This window comes from Carassius carassius, chromosome 22 (genome assembly GCF_963082965.1).
Source record: "Carassius carassius chromosome 22, fCarCar2.1, whole genome shotgun sequence".
Classification (NCBI taxonomy): Eukaryota; Metazoa; Chordata; class Actinopteri; order Cypriniformes; family Cyprinidae; genus Carassius; species Carassius carassius.
In genome coordinates, this window is record NC_081776.1 from 4,176,541 (window position 1) to 4,200,623 (window position 24,083).

Sequence of the window (24,083 nt, forward strand, 5' to 3'; positions counted from 1 at the left end):
GCTGCTTTCTAAGATGTGCTGGATCGATAACAGCAAGGCAAAACAGCCGGTGAGGTTTGTGTGTGTGAGCGTGTATCGCACATAAATACGCCGTGCTAGTCTGCGTAGCCTCGCATTCGCACGTTAGCCCCTCAGCACCATTAGAAGTGGTGGTCGTAACTTACCGAAATGTCTTTTCACAACAGGTTGTGTCCTTAAAAATGCCCGTTCCATCGCAAAATGAATCTCCTGGTGAAAATTAAAGCACATGGGCCGGTTTTCTGCTATTTACACAAGTTCTCAGTAATGGCTTTACAAGGTGAAAGTCTGTGGAAAAAATGTTGACGGGTGATTTTACTTGGCCGTGCACTGTGTTTTTTAATACACCCATGTCTCCTCAGTAATACTCTGGATCAATAATCACAAGGTGGCCTGATGTCGAGGGAGAGCATGTGTGTGTTTTCAGCATTCTGAGCATCAAGTCCACCAAATTTGACCCAACTCTTGGTCCTAGTATCCTGACAGGTACCACCACCATGTTTTCACCTCGTTTTAATGCTCATTATTTCTCTTTCAGTTCGCTGCATGAAGAGACCGCAGCAGCGCAGTCCCTCTATGGTCACGGAGTGTGCAAGTGGCCAGGATGTGAAAGTGTTTGTGATGACTTCGGACAGTTTTTGAAGTAAGTGATCATAGAGACACCATAGTTGCATTTATATGCACTTAAAAAGTTTCAGTTGGCCTCAAGCAGTAATTTATCTGTTTCCTTTGTATGTCTCTTTTTAATGCTTATTTGATGCTTAGTTGTTACTTTAACCCTCAAGTGACGAATTTTTTTTTCGATTTATAACGTTTTCAGACTTCAGTTCTTGCACCTAACTGTAAATCCACAAAATGGATGGTGAATCTCCTAATAGATTTCCCAAAGGCGCACACAAATGACCGTACATCTCCACGGCTACATGAGTGGATGACGGGCTGGAGTTTAGAGGCAGAAGCTAATGGCAACATGCGTAGCCGTGTGGTGTTGTCATGGCACAGCTAACGGAGTGAAATTAACTCTTCATGCTCCATCAACAATTTAGTTAATTAGCTCGTGAGTGGGGGACATCAAAGAAGAAGATGTTTACTGGGCTGGAGATTGCAGGTTATCATTTTGCCACTCCGAGGAAAAAGCCTCACCATCAAAGAATGGAGAAAATGGGAAAATTCATTTGAATATTCTAATTAAATACGTAATTAACTGTGAAATAATAATTTGGTGCGTTTGGTGGGTGTAAATGTACAGTCAATTCATAAAAATGGCTTTTGAGAGTGGTAACATTGTTCTGTTCTTTTGTAAATGGAATCTAAATAGTCCATTCCAATCAAGTCAAGAATTTAGCACCTTGAGTGTGTTACCACTAAACTAGTTGGTTATGACTGTCAACCAAAAGTTAGCATATACCTCAAGGTACAGGGTTAATTAACCCTGTCTACTCCATTGACGTTTGTTTATTACGTTCATTGCGGAACAGCATAAATCAGAGATCATGTGATCATCAGAGGTTGAAGAGAACTAAATAAAAATGCTCCGCACCTGACAGCCTGTGCAGTAGGATGCCATTACAACAATCATCATCCAAATCTTCATCGAAATGGGGGCGAGACACCCTTGTTCACTCCCAGAGTCGGAGACGCCCGTACTGTAACTCCTACATGAAAACGCTCCCACAAAAGACAACATGATCTGAGCTGGAGAGATGGCAGGTGGCGCCGTGCCTTGGAGGAGCGATTGTCGGTGTCAAAAAGAAGCTTTTAATGTTGTTCGGAGATGCCAGTCACTGCTGCGTATCATCCAGGTACACACGCTTAAAATGGTTTACATAAAATAGGTGTCAGATTCAAATGGCACCTTTGATGGGGAAGCAGGGGGTGGAGGGATTCACCCAAACTGCACAGGCTTGTAGCTTGCGGAGAAGAAAACAGCCACGGTTTTGTAATCTTTGTTGTGTTGCTGAGAAAGTTGTCAAGATCAGCATTTAAGCGTAGCTCTGCACTCTTTCATGCACAGTGCACCTGGAGAGGGTTAGCCAAGAGGTGCCTGGCACATTATATTAGATCTGAAGTTCAAATAGATGTGCATGCAAGCAAGCTGGTACACCTCGAGACGTGTGTATTAATGCAACAAAGCATGCGTCTTCAGGGTTTGATTCAGGGCAGCTTATTCCGGGGTTATGTGCAGCTAATAGTGGGGGATAATGAATTCATAGTGTTCTAATGTTGTTCTGCCACGCAGGCGATTTTGTTATTTTTTTAAGCTCCAGATTGCTGCGCTAGTTCCCTTATTGATTTCCTCTCACATCTTTGAGAAGAGTCAGAATGAGTAGGGAGAGAAATATACAGACATACCTGCTGGCCTGTAATAAAGATTGACGTGCTGTCAACACTGTAGTGTCTTTCCCATGTGGACACAATATGAGCTTTTGTATCTCAGTAAACAAACTCTTGCCCATTGTAATGGGGTTTCTGCAGGGGAATGAATCATCCTTTTCACTTATTAAACATTTAATAATGGTGAAGCAACCTGCTGAGCTTCTGCCACTTAGAGTGCTGTTTCTTAAACTGGGTGCTAATGAAAGCCAATAGGAAGTCCCAGGTTTGATTAATCAAGCCCATGTCCAGTTGATGGTGATGAGTTCTTTAGAAATTGCGAGTCATTTGAGAATTAACTAAATGATTTGATAGGCCTTTCCAGCCAACATGGACCAAAGTATATACTAACTCAGCTGATTTCATTCTATCTGTGGTTTTTGATGCACTTCTCAATCCGCTGCGTACCTGTCCGCCTGAGCCCTCATTCCCCATCTCAAAACAAAAATCAATATGCCTATAAAGTGATCCATAAATTACAGGCGGCTCCAGAGATGTTTGCTCAGAGCGAGCGGGCAGCCCGGTCTCATTCTGCTCTCACCTCTCTGTTTGAACTAAACCCAGCGCCACAGGCTCATTAAGAGATATTGGTGACTGCAACCCCACCCCAGCCCCCTGCTTTTATCAATGCATAGTCAAACACCTACTGCCTGAATATTTCATAGCCGTGCAGTAATCTTAATGTAATCACCAGCACTAACTAGCTCTCGCTATCGTTGGCACTCGCTAAAGACTGTTGTGTGTTGCATTTCATTCTGCTGGGTATTAAAAAAGGTATTAATTGTTACTTCATTTCTCACAATTGCTACTTATTATCTCACAGTTGTGACTCTATAACAGTTTATTTCTTATAATAATTGTAACTAGATCTTACAACTGTGACTTTATTTCCCAATTTAATAACTTTTTCACATATTTTCAACTTAACTTCTTACAATTATGACTTTGTATCTCACAATTAAAATTTTATAGGTCACAGGGCTGTTTAAATAATCCTTTTATTTTCTCCACATAATTGCGACATATCTTTCAATTGTGACTTGGTGTTTCACAACTGCGACTTTGACTTGTGACATTCTCATAACTGTGCTTATATATCTCAGTTATTACTATTTTTAATAATTGTGACTCTAGCTTTAAAAAAACATAAAAAAACCTAGTATTTTAAACTTTCTGACAATTACATTTATTTTATTTCCTCTTGCAGATGGAAACAGGCTTCCATTTAAAAATAAAAACCTCACATTCCTAAAAGAAACAAGGAAACAGGATTAAGATCTAGATGGTCCCTAATGAGAAATGGTGCGTGCTAGATAAGATGTGTTATTTAGCGAGCTACCTGAACTAGCCAGTCGTGGCTTTTGAAGCAGCTGTAATTTATGACATCCACCATACATCAAGTGCGTAAGATAGCATTATGAGCATTGAAATGAAAAGGGTATTTGCAGCATTAGTTCCCTGTGAGGGACCTGATTACATGATTAATGAAATGCCCCTTTGCATGCACATTTTGAAACAGCAATTAGGCATGGGGCCGGAGAAAGGCACTGATTCTCCAGTCATCCTAGGCGTTTTTTTTTTTTTCCTGTTCAATGCTATCTCACTCTTGATTTATAATGGAGAATATCTAAGCATTAGACCTGAAACGGTTACAATAGCAAAAGCGGGCGTGATGGAATGAAATAATTTTAAATGGGCATGGGCGTAATTGAAAGGTAGCGGCGGCCATTGTGTTCTCAAATGTCCTCTCTTTGATTGGTGTGTCTGAGGGGGATTATGAATACGTTGTTATTTTGCGTTTTGCACATAAACAATAGCTTGCACTATGAATAGAGAAAATGCTTAGTAGTGTTAAAACTAGCTCTGTGCGGGTGGGTGGATGGGTGGGTGGGTGGGTGTGTGTGTTTGCGTGTGAGTGTGAGTGTGTGTGCGACTGTGTGTGCAATTTAAGCTCACACTAATGCACTGGAGGTTGTACTGTAAATGATCATTGAAGGGTCTGCAAGCTAACCTATAATTACAGGAAAGAGAGTGGCAGCATTGGCATTTCACAAGCATGTCTTCTAAAAGAGCGCTTTGTGGGTTTGTCTCCAGTGATAATTTAGATAGAGGCTCATTACCGAACATCACAACACTTTTAAGAACCTTTTCGCCTTCGTGCGTTTGCCAGGAATAAAGGTCTATTTTAATGGCGGGCTTCTTTTGTGTCCTGCAGACAAAATCCAATCAAGGAAAACTGCCATTGACTGCTCCTGCAGTCTGAAGGGGGTTTTTTTCTGCTAATATTCTAATGAAAGGATGAGTAGATACATTTAATATGTCGGCGGAATAATGCACTCTTCGTAGAAGGCACTTTTTAAACGTTACTTGAGTTAAATTACATTTATTGTATTTATTTCTTGATAAATGTAGAAGACAAAACCTCTGCGCAAGGCCTTTTGTACTCTAACATCCCTCATAAGCCGTTGTGTTCTGAGTGCTGCCTCTCATTCGCATGACAGTCGCTCTATTGTGATGTTAAACACCGGCTTTCAGTGAGCGTGGAACACGCTTGTTAGATGGCGGCGGTTTGTTAAAAGCTAATGGGATGGACGTCCTGTAATCCAGAAATCATATTCATCAGCAACAGTGGTAGTTGATCAACAGCAACGGTCTATTGTTAGTTCAGCCTCTGTGTGTGTGTGTGTGTGTGTGTGTGTGTGTGTGTGTGTGTGTGTGTGTGTGTGTGTGTGTGTGTGTGTGTATGAGGGGTTGGTTTCTCATCCGTTTATCCTGTTTACCTACAGGCACCTTAACAATGAACATGCTCTGGATGACAGAAGTACTGCTCAGTGCAGAGTACAGATGCAGGTGGTACAACAGCTCGAGATACAGGTACAGTAGACAAAACAATACAACATATATGCATTTAAAGAAACAGTTCACCCAAAAGTTACAGTTCTGGCATTATGTCATTCAGGTGTGCATGACTGACTGACTTCTGTGGAACACAAAAGAAAGTGTTTGAAAAATGTATTGACGCTTTGGTGTCCATACAAAAAGAAGTCAGTTAAGATCAGTTAGTTTGGAACAAGAACATCATACAGGTTTAGAATAATATGAGGGTGAGTTAATGACAGAATTGACGTTTTTGAGTGAGCTTTAGAGCAACATGAAATGAAATTCGAAAAGCATGTGTGATTTGTAGACTGATTTCTCAACAAATTGAGAGTAATGTTGCATTATTGAAACATAAAACCAACCTGACTTACCTAGTTTGTGTACTAACTTATACTTGAAACTTTACAATGTGTCTGGAAAATGTTGTTCATTATGACAAATTGCTTGTGATGTTTGTCATTTGGATAAAAAACATCTGCTGAATGAATAAATGTAAGAATTGGCAGGCTGCAAATGGGACTATCTGCTTATCCTGTGACAGATAGTAAAAGTGTTCAGGAAAGATGTTTGAAAACAATCATTATTTAGATTTTAGTCCTTAGTTTAGAGCAAGACCGGATTTTATGCATTAGGACTTGATTTGATTTTGAAAAGTAGGAGTTCAGGTCATGTTTTGCTTGATTTTGAATTCATGTTGTCTTTAAAACCCACTTGTTCAACTTTAACTGCTTTTTTGCAGCATAACACCAAACATTTTGTTAATTAGCTTGTTGCTATAAAAAAACTTGCAGCGCATTAAGTTTAAAAATGCACAAGTGACACCTTGAACAAATCCATCCCAATAAAGGTGAACACCATCACAGGCCTTTATAATTGAATCATGGTTTGTGCTTATTTTCTATCCCATCCAATTAATATGCGTGCGTCTGGGCTGGACTGTGTTAATTAAATACACTTTGCACCTGAAGGAACCTCTAAAGAGAGCCACTATTTTCAGTAGCTGGAGCGTGACCTTATTAAGGTGTCACGCTGGCGAGATAATGAGAGCAGTGATTGAGGGATGCTATTACTCAGCGCTGCGGCCATCTCTCCCACCAGTTAACACTCAGTCCTTTGCCTCACACCTTCCTGTGCATCATGGGATGTTGCACACGGGGTTAAAATCCATCTTTCTTCTGTTCATTTCAAATAAATAACCAGTTTCACTTGCAGAATAATTGCGGCCTCTAGTTATTTTTTTAATCTAAATCTAGAGGTTCCCTTGCATTTACACACAAAATAGCTGTATTGCCTTTGTGGTGTGAATTGCTTTCTGACCATGGCTCCTCTAAGCCTTTGTGATGCCAATCTGAATGCAAGCCAAGCGTTCCCCTCAACCTTTAAAGGTTTTTACGCTCTGTGAAACCCTCCCTTGTTTGGCTCTTGAAACAGAACAATGAATAATTCTTGTTTATATGTAAAATAACAGATGGACATCACTATTTATTCCTTGACTTGTTCTCTTGTTCGCTGATACCACAAAGCTCTCGTGCTTACACTGTGACCAATTACAGCAGAGCTGCTGTGTTCTGTCCTTCTGGGCTTTTTTTCCCCACTCTTTTTGGCATTTTTTTTTGGTCCTCCGTCAGTGGTAATGAGGCCCGGTTCAGAACTCGAATGCCAGCTCACCGGCAGAGTTCAAGGCGGTGCACCATGAAGGCCAGTCCCTGTCATTCACTGTGAGTTAGATTGATGATAACAGATCGCCGGGGCACTAACTGGACCTCGGAGGACCAGGGAGGAGGCAGGGAGGCGGGACCGACTGGCACTCTGTTTGCAGGACCCCTTCACCTCTCGGCAGCTGCTAAATCCTGTCCAGCCCTAACAGTGTCCACAGGACTTTGAGTCGCCGACTAGGACCCTCTAATTTATGGCCTGAATAGCTTGTTACTGTCAGAGCTCTGCTGACCTAAATTCTGCTATTGACAAAAAGATGAAGTGCTATTTGTTTTCTGTGACCTCCGAGCACCACCTTCAGCTCTCCATCATCGCACCATGAGGAATGGTTCTCTTATCTTTGCTTTAATCTGCCTCTCTCTCGCTCTCAGTGGTTCTCAACTGGTTTTGCTTCAGAAATCAGACATAAAAGTGGATCACTTTGCAGTAAGGTTGTATACATAAATTACCTAAATATATCTAAAAACATGACCAAATTCAACATTTTGTTTAAATGCATAAAACAGACAAATGTTGTAATTTACCATCTGACAGGTAAATTTGCTCTGAAATAGTTGAAAAGATTTTCCTTTTTCAGTTCAGTTTTCCTGTCCTTTTTGAAAGTTAATAAGTCTGTTTATTGTTCAAACCTAACTCTACTCAAGTGTATGGTTAATTGCATTTTTTATTAGTATTTAGCATTGCTGCTTTGCAGCTGTCAATGGCCCATTGGAAAAGCACTCTGGCTGTTTTTTGGATCATGACCCGCCGGTGGAGAACCACTGCTTTATGTCTGTCTTTTAGGCAAACTTAAGGAAGTCGGTCTGGCTGTATGCGGGATTTATTACAAGCAAACAAGCTTGATAACAAGATGTATTACTGTGGAAGTCTGGGGAAAATCACTCATTTCTAAAACCGGTCTGTTTTATTTTTCTCTCTATCCCTCCCTCTTTCCGCTAACAGCTTTCTAAAGAGCGTGAGCGTCTTCAGGCGATGATGGCACACTTGCACATGAGGCCCTCAGAGCCCAAACCATCACCAAAACCGGTGAGTGCATATTGGTACGCGTGCAGTAAACAGGATTCGGATGGTAAATGAACTCTCTAAACACGTCTGGAGGATGAGAGGAGAATGGGATTTGTAATGCCTGCTTTCTTGGGACCCTATCAGGACCGAGAGAACATTAAATCATATACCCAATCTCAGCCAAAAACGCAGAGCCATTACACTCTGATGGCTTTAACACGGCAAACAACCTGTTGGTCAGTAAAAGATGTTTAGCACCGCCACCGCAGGTGCACTTAAAAAGGGGGGGAAGATGTTTGGTTAAAAAAAAAACCAGTTTGAAATGATAGATGGAAAATGGGAGAATATGATCTGTGAAGAAATAACCCGTAATCTGTAAACATTCAGAGATATAGCTGTGTATTTGGAGAAAAATGGAGCAATATATGAAAATGGACGAAAAAATCTTTCTTGATCCCTGTAGACAAAAAAAAAAAATCAGATTTCACCCAAAGACATTCTTAACCATTAATCAGATACAAAATACATAGTGTGTTGTGCTAGAAATTAAAGTGTTTACAAAAGAGAGTAGGCTGTAATAAATATTATTTATTGGAATTATTTATTAGCTATTAAAAATTTTGCAGGGGTAAACATTGTTAGCGTGTTGCCACCGCTTAGCAAGTAGCAAATTTCACCAGCATAATTTTTTCTCATCACCTCCCACCGTATAAAGCAGATAATCACAAGACTGAATAATTATCCTGTAAATCCATCAGGAATCGACTGCTCACCTCTCTCTTTTTCATCCTCCAGCAGCTCGGTGAAACTAATGCTCGGTGACTAATAAAAAACATTCAGTCTATAATCCACAAACGCATATATTTTATATTATTTCATGAATAATATTAATGAAATATTGCATTTCATAAACCGCATATGAAAGGACTGCTAATTGCATTCGATAATGAACAATTAATGGTAAGTTCTCAAATAATCAGTTCTTAAATAATCATTTTTTTCCAGACTCATTCCTTTTTGTCTTAGTGCAAGTGTCAGGCTCACGCAAATGCTTTAACATTATCGGTTTCGCAGTTACCAAAGAGAACACTTGTATCCTCCCTACAAAACAGGGATGTTACAGATAATATGGCGTATTTTCACACCCTCGTACACACAGAGCCGACAGAGAACTGTTCCACACATTTGATAAATATTAATAGTGAAAATGTTTAGCACAACAAAATGAGCACTGGCAAACTCTCAACAGCTATCAGTATCCCAACACAAGGTGCTGGTACACTGTTATATGACCCCATTTAAACTCTGAATGGCACTTCATTAAATGTTACCATTTGGCCATGCCATGGATGGCTGAAAATCAAAGTTACCAAGGCTGCTAGTCCTGAATAATGAGGGGCTCTATTTTCCCAACCCCTTGCCTTCCTCTCAGCCAACTTTGAATGTATATTCAGATGAGCAGCGGTAGTAAAGGGCTGATCCCTGCATCTCATTCACTCCTGCTCACTTAAGCTTTAATAAATTCAGTTTTGCGAACATGTTACGCTTGTTGCCATAACCAGGTGAGGAACGATGAGAAAAATCTTGTCTTAACATTTTAAATATACATGCAGCACACTCTATCTGTTTCCCCGCTCCCTCTCTACTGATAGGATTTATTATGAAGTGCTTTTTTGCATAGTTTGACAGTCTATCAAAACCTTTTTAGATGAGTAGTGTATAATTATAGCCTGATGTGGTGATTTGGCCACAATATGAAAGGTATTAATAGAGACAGTCCTCAAATCTGGTGCCGTGACCCGGTCCCTGACAAATTATACAATGTATTGTACACATCAAAATGCATTTTTGCAAGCAAGGACAAAGATGGTAATACAGATGCCAATAAATGTAGCACAAAAACTTTCTCGCATATAAAAAAAGCTAGTTTTTGTTTTAGCATAAATAACAGTAGTTAAGCATAAAAACTTGTTGGGGGTATTGTAAGATTGACAAAAAAAAGTTTTATTTTCTTTCTTTATTTCAACTTGTTTCAACTTATTTTGAAATCAAATTTTAGTTGTAGAATTTGTTGTTGTTTATTTTATTTTTATTTATTTATTTATTTATTTTTTTCTGTGCAGCAATGAAGTGTTCATAAGAAACATTTAGAAATAATGGGGTCAGTTTTGATTTTCATAGTGATTAAGACACTAGTATTTACTTAGCATGTGATGTAGTGTCAACAACATAACCATTTACCCTTTTGCTAAGACGTCCCTCTGGTAGACCACTTGTCTTTTTCATTAATTTCCTTTCAAGGTCTTAGTTCCAGTCGTTAGCCAGGATACAACATTCCCCTAGAGTAGTCATTGATTTCTTGCAAAGTGGTATAGCGCATGCAACTCTCTGTGTTGGCATTATCTCATCATCATTAAGTGGAGCTGTAATTGTCTATAGAGCAGCCGCCTGAGAATAGCCAGCTTGACATTTCATTGTTTTTATCAACACATGCAACAAACGATTGTTGGTTAAACCGGTGAACATTTTTAATTCTGACAGCACCGGAACTCTGTTTGCCAATTCGCAATTAAAGCAATTTGGTTCGAATATGTAATGATGTCATTACCATTCAAAGGAATTAACGGCGAGACTAAAGGACAGGGTGGAAAGTAGAGGATAAGTGCATATCGAAAAAAAAAACCTCTGTGTTTGGGTGGTAAGACAGGAAGAGATCAAGATGGATCACTAGCGAGGCACTAGGTTATGATAGGAAGCCAGGTGATGTTATTCCCACTGTGTGTGTTTTGCATCCAGTGAGCTCTTATGGGATAGAGATGGGCCAGGATAACTCACAGCCTGATAATTAGATAATCTTTAACAGTGTGCTCTAATTAGAATTCTTATAATAAAATTTCATCCTGTAATTAGTGCAGATTGTCTGCTTCCTCCTTATTAGGGGAAACACAGCTGTAGGAATGAGGCAGCACTCTCTCTCTTTTACAGCTGAATCTCGTCTCCAGTGTCACCATGTCAAAGAACCTCCCATCTGTCTCGCCCCCCAACTTACCTCAGACGCCCACCACGCCCACCGCTCCAGTCACGCCCCTTTCCCAGATGCCCCAGGTGCCCAGCGTTCTTAGTCCCGCCAACGTGCCCGGCATGGGCGCCATGCGCAGACGCCACACCGACAAATACTCCATGCCCTTGTCCTCAGGTTTGTGGATGCTATTTTGTTCGCTCTTTATGCAAATTAGGCTAAAATCAAATCATCAATATTCAATGCATTTTAATTACAAGCAAATATAAAATGATGCAATATTCAAGAATGTGGTGCATCTAAAAACATCTTGTTTGATGTTTATATTTACTGGTCTTCTGCAAGTGTTGGAGCAGCGGTGAAGGCATGAATTATTCAAACACATACAAAATATCAATGTGTGCTCTAAATTCACGAGCATGTTAATATTTAAGATTTCTCCAGAGAGAGATTAATTAAAAATGTATTTAGTTGGACGTGTAAAATGCTGATTTGAAGTGTAGCCCCCCTACCCCCCAACTCGCCTCACTTTAATTTGATAAAATCCTAAATGAATTCCTGGCGGAGACACGTTTAGCAATTATCCCACTTGGGTTTATTTTATTTTTATTTATCTGCTGCTTCGTACCATTTATTTATTTATTTTTCTCTGCAGAGATCGCCCCAAATTACGAGTTTTACAAGAACGCCGACGTCAGGCCGCCATTTACTTATGCAACCCTCATCAGGCAGGTGAGTGGGAAATAAATTAGCTTTAGCCTGATTAGATTGTAATTAATTGCTGCTTGAATTAAATCTGGATGAGAGCGTCTTGATGTACTCCAGTTTGTAACGCACCGCTTAATGGCATCTCATCGCAGGCTATCATGGAGGCAGGTGACATGCAGCTAACGCTCAACGAAATCTATAGCTGGTTCACACGCACCTTCGCCTACTTCAGACGCAATGCTGCAACCTGGAAGGTAATGTGCTACGGAGGCCTGACAGAGACATAGGCCGATTAATGGCAATCGCCCCCTTTGTAAACTGCCTCCTGAAAAGGACAAATTCTCTCTTTATCTCTCTCTCACGCTCTCTCTCTCTGACAAGTGAAAGAATAATTCAGCCTCTGATATCGTTTTCTAATTTGGTGCAATTAATAGCCGAGTCTTGATGGGGAGGTGTGTGCTCTGATGCGCTAATTACTAACCAGCCACTCAATCATCAGCACCTTTTGTTAGACATAGCGTATTACTGCTTTCTCAGTGTCTCCTTTTCATTTTTTCTCCCTCGCCAACCTGCATGTTATTGGTTAATTAGTTTGAAAGATGGCTGTTTGCTTTGTAGACGCATTCTGTTACATTCCCTTTCTTGTTGTTGTTGATGTCAGCTGAGGCTTCATACACACTTTATCTCATGCGGTGAGACAAAAAACAAAGGGGAACAAGACAAATGGAGAGAGAGGTTAAGACCCACTTGGTTCTAAAGCGCTAATGCCCCTGTCATCCAGGAAACACACTTTATTTCCCAGTACAAAAGGCCTCATTTGTATCTTTGTCCCAACAAATACATTGTCAGACAGGGATAAAAAGAAAAGGAGGATACAATGAAAACCATTCTCTATTTTTAGACAGGAGAGCACGGTGCATGTCGATAAGATACATGGCTGTTTTTTCATTTCTATTTTAACTCGAGACGCAGGTCCTATCAAAGGTTTCTGTCTCTAATCAGCATGCGAAGCATTTCCCAGCACTAGATTTAGCAAGGTGAATTAATTTGGATTTGGCTTGCTAATGATGCTGGTGTATGATTGCTGCTCCACAAGGGTGTGCAATAGCTCCCCATACAGATGCATGCTGGGCCATGACTCAATTACTGTTTGGAGATGTAGAGTTTTTAGGCATTTTTATGGCTACATATGCATCCCTTTTTCCAGCTCTCTTTGCTTCTGTCTTTATCAACTCAATATTTTAATCTGGTCTCAGCTGGAACAAAGAGGCAAAGCAGGGGCTTTCGGCATATTCGGGTCCCTCCTTCTACAATAGCGGAGCAGGAATTTACATTCGGAGCCTCCCTGCTCTTTTGTGAGGGCCCGGGCAGGGCCGGCTGGTGACGGGCTTGTCATTTGATTAACAGAGAGAATTTTTAAAAAGGAATGAAAGGTGATTTAATATCTGTGCTTGGTCTCATCAGCTCAGCTTGGGGATCGAGCTCTCAGCCCCGCCAGCTTATTAGTTATAACTATATAGCATGCATAATAAAACTGCTCATTTGCTCATTAATATTAAAATTATCATATTCAGAGCCATGGGCATTAAGATCAATCAAATCCTGGGATTTTCAGGTCAGATGCGAGATCTGCTTATGAGGGTTTATTTTTTTATTATATATTCCTCTCTCTCCCTTTTCTTAAAGCAAAAAAAAAAAAAACCCCGCCCCTCAAATAAAACATGGAAAAAAAGTAATATAAGCAAAGGTTATTATTTGGCTTCTTTGCTACATTTTAATTAGATTTTTTTTATGGTGACGTATAAGACTCGCCATATTTCTTTATTTTTTTATTCACGCTTCTTGATTATGAAGGAGTGTTTATGGGTCATTTTGATAAATTGAATATATTTTTGGAGTTTTAATTATTGCACTTTTTTTTTATTTCTAAACCTGAAACATCTACATTTCCTGCTTTATTATGGACTTTAATCTTTAAATAACTGACATAATTTAGTTTTAATCTACCATAACATGTTACAACGATAGTGTTCAGCAGATAAGATGTGATATTATTGATATTTTTCCCCACCTATGCGACTTTGATTACACCAGCAGAATTTTTTTTTTTTTTTTTTAAATGCACTGATAAATCATGCACACTAATACATTTATTGAAGTAAATGTACTCTTTATATATATTATTTGTATATGTATATGTGTGTATGTTTAACAGAACGCAGTGCGACACAACCTCAGCCTGCACAAGTGTTTTGTCCGGGTGGAGAACGTGAAAGGCGCAGTGTGGACCGTGGATGAAATGGAATATCAGAAACGCAGATCTCAGAAGATAACAGGGTAAACACAAACAAACACAATATAAATGTTTTTCAGCTGCGGTTACAGTCAGATTAATAGTAATAAACTTCATCGTTTGTTTGTGGTGTTGTGTTCAGGAGCCCGACGCTGGTCAAGAACCTGCCATCCAGTCTGGGTTATGGGGCAGCTCTCAACGCCAGCTTACAGGTAATGTGTGTGTATGTGTGTATATATGTGAGGTTGGCACAAGCGGTGAAAGTCTAGAAGGACACCGTGTGGTAGAGGCAGGTACCTTCTCTGCCAGCCTGGCCTCAGAGTGATTGCAGCCTGTGCAAATGCGGGGGCATAATCATTAATATTTATCCAAACTGTCATAAATGATTTGGCTTCGCAGTGTCGGCCAGCGAGGTGCTCGTGGCAAAAACTTTAAAATTTAATTACTGTATATAACTTTAATGTGCAGGAGGCAAAAATGTCAAGTCTTTTTTTTTTTTTTTGACAGTTTTGAGGTAAAGTTTTGGATGGTTTCTTTATCATGTGGATGCTCAGGCTGTCTTTATTCTGTGTTCATTTGAGGCCTGTCTTGTAAGGTGAAGAGATTGTTTTTTTCCATCTTTGAAACTTTCCCGTTGTTTTTTCCCTGCCACTATGTAGCAGTTCTCATTTGTTTTTATCATACTGATACTTCAGCAATAATTTGGAAGTAGCTCAATAAAAAAAGAGGAGATAATCTCGGAGGAGCTGGAAGCCGTGCGCTATGACATGCAGACTGCTGAAAAGGCTTGAAAATGCTTGAGTATAACTATTCCCTCTCTCTCTTTCTCTCGTAGGCTGCATTGGCGGAGACCTCTTTGCCGTTGCTGGGTAATCCAGGCTTGATGAATAGCGCGTCATGTATGATCGGGGCGAGTCCTCCAGGACTGATGTGCGGCAGCCCGACCGGCCTATTACAGGGCAGCATGCATGAAGATCTCAACGGCACACTAGATCACCTGGACACTAACGGACACAGCAGTCCCGGATACTCCCCACACTCCCAACTGTGAGTTCACACACACTGTACATGTGCATTTAGACATAAAACAGCACATTTAAAGTCTATACTGATTTACAAAATCAATAAAATTAATAATATAATAATAATAAAATATATTCAGCAGTGCTTGATTTCATCCGACAGGATTCGATTGGATCATGAAATGTGGGCTATAATTTTATTGTCTAATATTACTTATATCATTATTATTAATTATTCATTTTATGAGCAGTTTCATCAGCATGTTGTATATGTGATCAATTGTTTGTTTTTAAGATCCTAAAATAATGTTTATAAAAATAAAACAGAATAATAATTATAGTTTATAATAAAAAAATTACACTTTTTTTTTTTGTTAGCACTGATTCTGCAGTGGTATGAGTATTCAAATGGTTCCTAAATTATGTTCAAATTAAATTCAGTAATTTCTAAATTACCTTTTAAAATTAAATTCACTCACTCTTTACTCACTCTTTACTCCTTTACTCCTGGAAATTAAATGGGTTTCAAACTGCTCATTTACTTTACATTTTGAGAGATAATGTGCATTTATTATAGTTTAGCAATAATAAAATAACATAATTACAAATATTATTTATTTTAAAATACTTACCTTAAATGTTATGGGATGATGTTTGGAAATTATAGCCAAAACATTTTTGTGCCAAAAAAAAACAACTGAATATTGTACTTTAGCAATAACAAAATAATTATTAAAGTGATACTTATTTTAAAAAAAAATACAAATACAAATGATTTTAGTTTTTCAGGTTTTTAACATTAAATCAGCTGTGGTATGAATATTCGCAAGGTTCCTAAATGACATTTAAATTACACATGCATACAAATAAATAATAAAAAATCATCTAGACCTGAGGGTTAAGTGTACATTTGGTTCTTGGATTACAGCTCTTACCTATAAATAGGTAAGAAGTGAAGGCTGCCATAATTATAGATTCTCCTGTAATTACCCCACTGTCCGCATCGCAGAGGTTTAGATGTTATATTTTATGCAAGACCATTCCTATTAATATTTAGCAGCTAACTATATCATTAATTACTTTAGAATCTTTGCCTTTCCATCTTTTTTAATGGCTCACAGAGAGAAAGAAGGAGACAGAGAGAGAGCACAGGCTGATGAAAGATTAATGCGGTGCCGGTCGGAGGAATGGTGATCTAGAACATGTGCTCGCCCTAATCAGTGATGTCACTCATGCTGGATGGCTGTGTTTATTGAGCCAAAGATAGTAGCACGAGCGTTACTGGCAGCGGGAAGTGTGTTGCACGCCGTCAGACCTGCACGCGCACAATTCATGCAAAGAGTTGCTAACGCCAACCCAAAGAACCTATTAGCTACAAAAACACACTGCACGCTCTGAAAATGTGTGTTAATAGGAGCGTGTTTGATTCAGAAATGGGACAGTAGTGTAAAGTGGGCCAAATCTGAGATCCAGACAGAATCCCTGTGTATTCTCTCCCTCAGGTTATTTAACTTTTAATAACACACAGTTAAGTCTGGTGTTTCTAGACCCCCCTCTGTCTCTTTCTTTCTGTCCGTCTGTCATACTTTCTCTCTTCCTGGCTGAAGCATTAAGACATAAATGCTCAATAAAGGTGAAATCTGTTACATGACCTCTGCATGCTCAAAATGGAAGAAATATGTTTGGCGAGTGGCTTTTTCTGGGCTGCATTTAATAATGAATAGGACAACATAATCACATTTTGTCTCCTGAGAAACAGAACAATTAGACCAACATGTTGCATTTATGGCATCTTTCAGACTATATGTGTGTGTATGTATCTTGTTTGGAGGAGAAAATGAAATAGTTTGCAAGCAAAATTCAAAGAAAATCTGATTGAAATTGAAAACTGACATTTTTATTTTTTAAATGCACTTTTTATCAAGTGAATTTTCAATGGATAAAATTAAGTAAAATACAAATTTTCTCATTGTTTATCCTGTTAAATGTCCCTTTATGTTAGTAAAATTACTAAAATATTGCAAATTTTCCTTCATGTATTTAAGGAATGATGTGCAGTCTTTACTGCAAAAAAAAGCAAATTTTTGTGCCAAAGGAAACCCCTCAATATTAATATTTACTAGTAATTACTCAGAATATATATATATATATATATTGCTGCAACTGATCAATCAGAATCAAGCATTCCAGAGAACCTTATTAAACACACACTCTTGCACAAACATGCTTGAAATTGGTAGTGTTGCAGTCATAGTTGTCTCTGATAATTTTGGGCAAGGGAAGCATCTTTACTCAAGCGCTGTGCCAGTGTCCACAAACACACACACACACAGAGACTGACACAGGTTCCAGATTTTCTCATGCCAGCCTCTCATTAAACACAAAATGACTCATCCTGACATCTTAATACAGTGGAGAAGGGACGGCAAAGACTAATCATTTCTCTCTCTTCCTCTCTCTTTCCTCTTCCAACCTCACAAGCATGCTGCTGATTTATAATTAATGCAAATGAAAGCTGTAAGCCATGCTTCTTCACATTAGGGGTAAAGGCCTGTGTCGAGCTTAATGGCCAGTGGAACGTCGGACCGACCGGGATCATTTGTCTCGCCGTAATATCTTTAATTATATCTGTTTGTTATTGTACAATAAATGTGGCCAACGAAACGTTAGGTGAACTTTGATGGTCAACGGTGTCTTTTATAGCCCCATCAAAAATTATGATGACAAAGTAAATGTTTACTAATATAAAAGCTTCAGTTTTATGGCAGTGGCACCAGTAAAATGTACAAACTAATAAAAAATATGGCGAATTATGATGACAGAAATCACAGGTGAACATATTAACTATATATTACTTTTCTGATACCAGAATAGATTGTAACATCATTGTTGTGGCTGAGATTGCAGAAAAAATTATGAGAATTTACATAAAACATTTTTTTTTTAAATTACAGTTACAAAAACATACGTTTGTCCTAAGTGTATTTCAGTTTGTTATTGGGTGATAAATGTATCGGGCAGCAAGTTACACTATTTTTTGATGGCAAAATAAATGTCTGTTAACATTTTAACATTATTATTATGACTAAAACTACGAGAAGTATCTTTAGTAATGAGCACTGACAGTCAAAAATGTCTTTTATAGCACTATTTTGTTACAATGGCAAAATAGATAGTTGTGAACATTATGCTAATGTTTTTATGGCTAATATGCCAGTTAAATGATGAGAACGAAAGGAAATGACGATAACGAATTCCATAAATTATAAAAATTATATGAAAGTATGTCAAATTAGTACAAAGAAAAAAAGAACTTGTAATGGCCGATGGACATGCCAACAAAGCATGCCATTACTTAAGATTACACTGTCTGACGGCCAGACGCCATTGTGCTTGAATTAATTGCTTTAATAAAGGAAGGAGGACTTTTTAATTCGCATTTGCAGGTATTTCTTGAGGGTGTGAAATATATCATTGTGGTGGTCTGGTGTAGTCGCCCCTTTCTCTCCAGTGCACGTAGCCGAGAATAGGAGACAGAAACATCCTGGCGCTTCCACATCTGAATATTAATCTATTTTGCTATAAATATTAAAGTAATCTGTACCTTTTAAAATTCTTTTCATATTCAAAGTTCCCCGTGCCATTGATGAGCGCGACCCAGGAGAGAGCAGCCAGACACGGCCTAATACAGAGACTAGTTGATAAGGATTCTCTCTCTCCAGTCCAGCGGGATTTCCTGATGCATCCGACGTGTCAGAAATAATTAGGTTTTGTCAGATTTATCATGGTAGCACAAACCTCTCTCCCTGCCAAGGGCTCGAGATCATGTTAAGCCTTGTTTGTGTATGACAAAGTTATTATTCTTGTTAGTAACCCTACTTCCGCCCTCTCTTTAGCATCTCGCCGCTCCTCGCCAAACCGCTCCGTGTTTTTTCACCTACATTTATTGACAGTCGGTAAAGATATTCATCCATTTGGAGTTAAAAACATGGATCATGGTGTCCGAGGCAACTGGCAGTCTGAAGTTGATTAATGGTGGAGTCTAGCTGCAGGTTGTCTCCTCACTTGAGAAGTGCCATCACGACCACTGCATATTAACGAAGTTCTGCACTTTCTATTAACAAGATAAAAAAAAAAGCTCCACTCCCCCCAGTTTGCTCCAGGGGCGAGGGGATGAGAATTTCTCCATTATTTATAATGGGGTCTGCAGCTACTCCTTTTTCCCCCTTTTAAATAGCAGGTGCCATCAGTAAACTTCTCAGTGGCGAGCATATTTTACTGTCAACGGTTTCACGTTTCCACACACGCTTCATTAATCGGGGTTTAATTGCTGTTAATGCTTTTTTGAGACTTTGAAATCACAGGCATCTTGAGCTAAAGGTGTCTCCGGTGGAGTGTTGTATGCGTGTTTTTTGAAGGTTTGATGAGTAACAGTTTTTACACTTTTCTTATTTCATTACAGATTTGTAATAAGATCTTCGATTTGCTTTTCTATAGACTACAGAGCTTATAGGTACTCGTTTTGACAGCTTCCTGGGATACTTGATTCTGATTGCGTCAATCGCTCCATTTTGCACTCAAATATTTTTGTTGTAATGACGGCTAAACTAAAAACTGGCAACCGTGTTTCTGTATAGCTGTGCTGCTTTTTATGGCTCTTTCGTCTCGTTTAATAATATCATTTGAACTTAAATCATATTTAATGTCCATTTATTTACTTTATTTACTAAGATCTATATTTAGATTTGTCATTATTGCAAAATATATGTCTTTAATAGTCTTATAAGGTCCCAATTATATCCTGTTTGTTTGTTTGTTTGTTTTGCTTATTATTATTACACTACCATGCAAAAGTTCAGAGAAAGTAAGAAATTGAAAGAAATTAATATTTTTATTCAGAAAAGACATGTTACATATATTAAAATTATTATCTAAATGCCATTCTTTTGAACTTTTTATTCATTAAAGAAACCTGAAAAAGTATCAGTTTCCAGATAAATATTAAGCAGTAACTGTTTTCAGCATTAATTATAAATAATGTGTCTTAAGCACCAAATCAGCATATGTGAATGATTTCCGAAGGATTTTGTGACACTGAAGACTGGAGTAATGATGCTGAAAATTCAGCTTTGCATCACAAGAATAAATTACATTTTTAAATATAAAAAAAAAATAGAAACCATTATTTATTTACTTCATAATATTAGTTTTTACTGTATTCTAGATTAAATAAATGCAGCATTAATGTAATCTTTAACATATGTGACTAGACCTCCATCTAAATTGTGGATAATCATTATTTTTTTTTACTTACACAGGCCTCCAATTCACGTGAAGGAGGAGCCACTAAACATGGACGACGAGGACTGTCCGATGTCATTGGTGACCACAGCCAATCACAGTCCTGAGTTGGATGAGTACCGGGAGCTTGAGGAGGGTAACCTATCGGAGGACCTGGAATGACTATTTTGCCCCACCCTTCCGCCAGGGCTCTGGCCCTTTCAGGCCCCGCCCCTCTACTAATCCACAACCACCGCAAACGCAGAAAGACTGGACGCAGCAGGCGGAGTATTTATTTAGCATGCATCTGGAGACTGGCCCGAAGAAAATCTATAGCGCAGATCTTTAGGGACCACAGATGGACAGACATGAGACGTCTGCTTTTTAAAAATAAACATAAAAGGATGAACAAAAGGACGAGATTTCGTTCGAATCAGTTTGGACACCTCACGCCATGAACACAAGGCTCACGGACCGAAAAAAGACAGAGGTGAAACGGGAGCAAGCCAACGGCCACATGTACTGCCAAAAAAAGAAGTTTTAAGTTTGTGAATATCCAAGTCACAATAGTCGCTGGTGTTAGATTGCAATTGCTGGTTCAATTCAAGTTGTTGCTCTGTTATTTTTTGCACATGAGTAGTATCAAAAATTAGTGTCACTGCCTGTATGTTGACAAAAAATGTAAAAAGGAAAAAAAAAGACGTTTTTGTTGTTGTTGTTGTTGTTAATTTTTTTCCCCGTCATTGTCGTTTTGTTCTTCCCGCAACTTAGCTTACGTTCATTTCGAGTCGCTACCAACTGTAAATGGCATTTCTTAAAATCACATCAATAACAACCAAGGTATCAAGACTGTTTCAGCTATCCAAAAAAAGTACTCCAAGTAGGTCTCGAGTCTCACTAGCTCCGTTTCTGCTGAAAATGTGAAATGTGTTTCAGTCACAACTGCTGCGAGCACCACGCTGAGAGGAAAAACACAAAAGAAAAGATGCGTTTCTGCATATTCTTCTAGTCTCTTTACCTCCTTGTTGTAAAGCTTTGTCTACCTGCAAAGAGTCACAGGCAACAGCTAGAAACCAAAGCCAACACTATCAACGGCCGATAGCTTAGACAGAAGCCGCCAGACTCTTTGGTCAGTCTTCTGTGACTTTAACTAGTACAAAGAGAAGATTTTTTTTTCCACCAACTACCTTCGAATAACCTCTGGGATTGTCTCCTTTAGCCCTGTAGAAAGATAAAATGATTTTGATGTAATTTGATCGACAGACGGAGTGCTCACTCTGGCCTCGTGATGTCGGTCGACCCTGAATAAAACAGGAAGACCTCGATTCAGCGACCGTCATGTGGTCCGGCTTGAGCAAGAGAGCAGCTATAAATGGATCATGACCAAAATAATCATTTGTGGAAGTGCAGAAAACGTTACTTTTGTGTTCTTTTTTTTTTTTTTTTGTATGATTTGCGTAAGCCATTTTATCATCGTTTTTACTAGTGAAAGGTACTGTTTATTGTGACTGTCCAACGTGTCATGTCTTATATCTTTCAGTTTCTTCAGAGCCAAACCGAAAATATAGTAACCAAACTTTACGATATCTAGTGAAGCCAAAAAAGTCATGATTTCAAGTCGTTATGAAATGATGTGGCTTGGTTATATTGTAAAAGCAAACAACAAAGCCATGACAGGAAGAGGACAAATCCTTTTCCAGCTGACGTTTGCTTTGATCCATTGATTCAGACTCATTGTATAATTAATAGATACAGCTCGTGTTGGATCATGGGAAGGTTTGTGGTTAGACCATGTATGGTGTACAAGTAGCAACCAGTTATTTGAGGTGAAACGCTTTTTATTTGAACGTTGCTGATGTCATCGAGGAAAAGCGGTTGTTGCTTTAAAGTTTGCTTCTGTTTTCAGTCAAACCAAAGTTATACAGATTTCTGCCTCGTCTTATTCAGCGGATGGAGATGAAAATAATGCAAAGCCTGTTTCCTTTCCTTTTCTTCTCTCTTTTTCTTTGATAGTTCTCTAATGCAGAAACCCCATTTGAAACAGTTAACTGCTTTGTATTGTAACCAATAATGTCAAAGTTTGTCTCTGTGTGTGAAACATTCTTTGCAGATGTTCCCGTTTTGTGCCAAACCCAAGGGTTGGCTGCTAGTTTTAGCACATAAACACACACACACACACACACTAATAAGACAGCGAAGCTGGATCCATGAACAAATCCTTTGCTGGAGTCAGCAAATTGACTTGAAGATGACATTCATAATAATTTTATGGCACCAAATATAAGGACACAGCGTCTTTAAGAAAGAAGATACAAAAAGGGTTCTCCCACTAATCCAAAAAAGGCTTCTACCTCTTCACAACTCGAACAAATGGCAGGTTGCATGAATTGTTAAAACGCCACCGACACATTTTTCCGCCCGATTCATACAGGACTTCACCAAAACACCAGTTTACATTCCCTAAGGCAGATGTGGAAGGTTTGCATTGAACTAGTTTGTCCTCAGACATTTGTAGAATGAATATGTAAAAAAATATCTGTAAGGGGATATTGTGTTGTTAAAAAAATGCATGTCAAAATTCATTTGATGGACTGGAAATAAGAATGAATAAACACGTATAATAAAACATCAGGATATTGATGGAATAAGTGCATAAAGCGTGCATACCTCAGCTATACTGTTTCCGGGAGGAGATGATGATGATGATCGGCAAAAGAAACTCTCAGCTACAGAATGCATATTACCTGTAGAGTTTGCATGGGTTTTGTAAAAACATTTTAAAAAAGGTTTAAAATAGTTGCTTGCACATAATACCAGAAGAACCTCCAGATCGGCAATCTCCTCCAATAGATTTTAGGATTGTCTGGGTTTTTTTCTGGGATGATTTTGTCTGTATTTTGATAATTGTGCATATTATGTAAAAAGATACATAAAAAAATGTTGGTGGACCCATGAATTTACCAGACATTTTTTTTTTCTAAGCTAAAAAGATCAGTGTTTTTTTTTTCTCCTGAATTTCATGAATTTTTACTGTTCTCTCATTGCTTGCTAAGAATAGCAAACCTGCTTTTCCTGCATCTGCGTTGCGTAGCTGTAAGGCTTTTCCTAATGTGTGTATTTATTGCTTGTACCTCTGTGCATACGTTCTGAAGCATTACGTCTGGCAGTTGAATCATGTATCTTTTCTAATAACTATCATTCTCCGGGAATATGATCCCCTATGTATACAGTAAATTGGGACTGTAGCAGAAAAACATGTTTATGTAATTGGTGAATACCTTTTGGTTGTTTTTGTCTTTTCATTTTCTTCAAATCGAGACTCCTTTTTGATACTTTTCATTACCGTGTACTGTGTCCATATGTTACGGTTTTCTGCGATAGAGGTCACGATTGAGAACTGTAACGGCCATCATTATTTTCTGTATTCATGGCTTTTCACTGCTGAATAAAATAAAGGACCAAAACTAGGATTTGAAGCAACTGTCTACCTCCAACATCAGGGAGTTCTTACTTTTTTGTACACATATATCTTTAATTCTACAAAGACGCAGTCTGTGGAAATTGGGGCTGCATTATGCTTTTATGCAACGTGGAGGAATTCGTCACAGGAACACAAATACATCTCAGACAAAAGATGTGGGGGGAAAAACAATAAAACTTTAATAGCCGACTTACACGGCTTTGTTCCGGCTCTTGGCACCTCGGGTGTTGTTTAGACGATGGGAGGAGAGGAGCCAGAGGTGTGTGTGATGAACGTGGCCCATGTTCT

At 38.7% G+C, this 24,083-nt stretch overlaps 1 protein-coding gene across 4 annotated transcripts in view; it reads left to right on the forward strand.

Moving 5' to 3' along the window:
* LOC132098737 (forkhead box protein P2-like) overlaps positions 1-23,784 on the forward strand; it is a 107,008-nt gene extending 83,224 nt beyond the window's left edge. For all 4 annotated transcript variants that reach the window (XM_059504890.1, XM_059504889.1, XM_059504888.1 and 1 more), the window contains 10 exons: positions 557-661; positions 5,178-5,265; positions 7,930-8,013; positions 10,978-11,188; positions 11,667-11,743; positions 11,872-11,973; positions 13,935-14,056; positions 14,155-14,224; positions 14,848-15,059; positions 20,353-23,784. In XM_059504890.1, coding sequence (XP_059360873.1) covers positions 557-661; positions 5,178-5,265; positions 7,930-8,013; positions 10,978-11,188; positions 11,667-11,743; positions 11,872-11,973; positions 13,935-14,056; positions 14,155-14,224; positions 14,848-15,059; positions 20,353-20,497 — 1,216 coding nt within the window. In that variant the 3' untranslated portion in view covers positions 20,498-23,784. The remainder of the gene's footprint in view (positions 1-556; positions 662-5,177; positions 5,266-7,929; positions 8,014-10,977; positions 11,189-11,666; positions 11,744-11,871; positions 11,974-13,934; positions 14,057-14,154; positions 14,225-14,847; positions 15,060-20,352) is intronic.
* Positions 23,785-24,083: the final 299 nt, after the last annotated feature.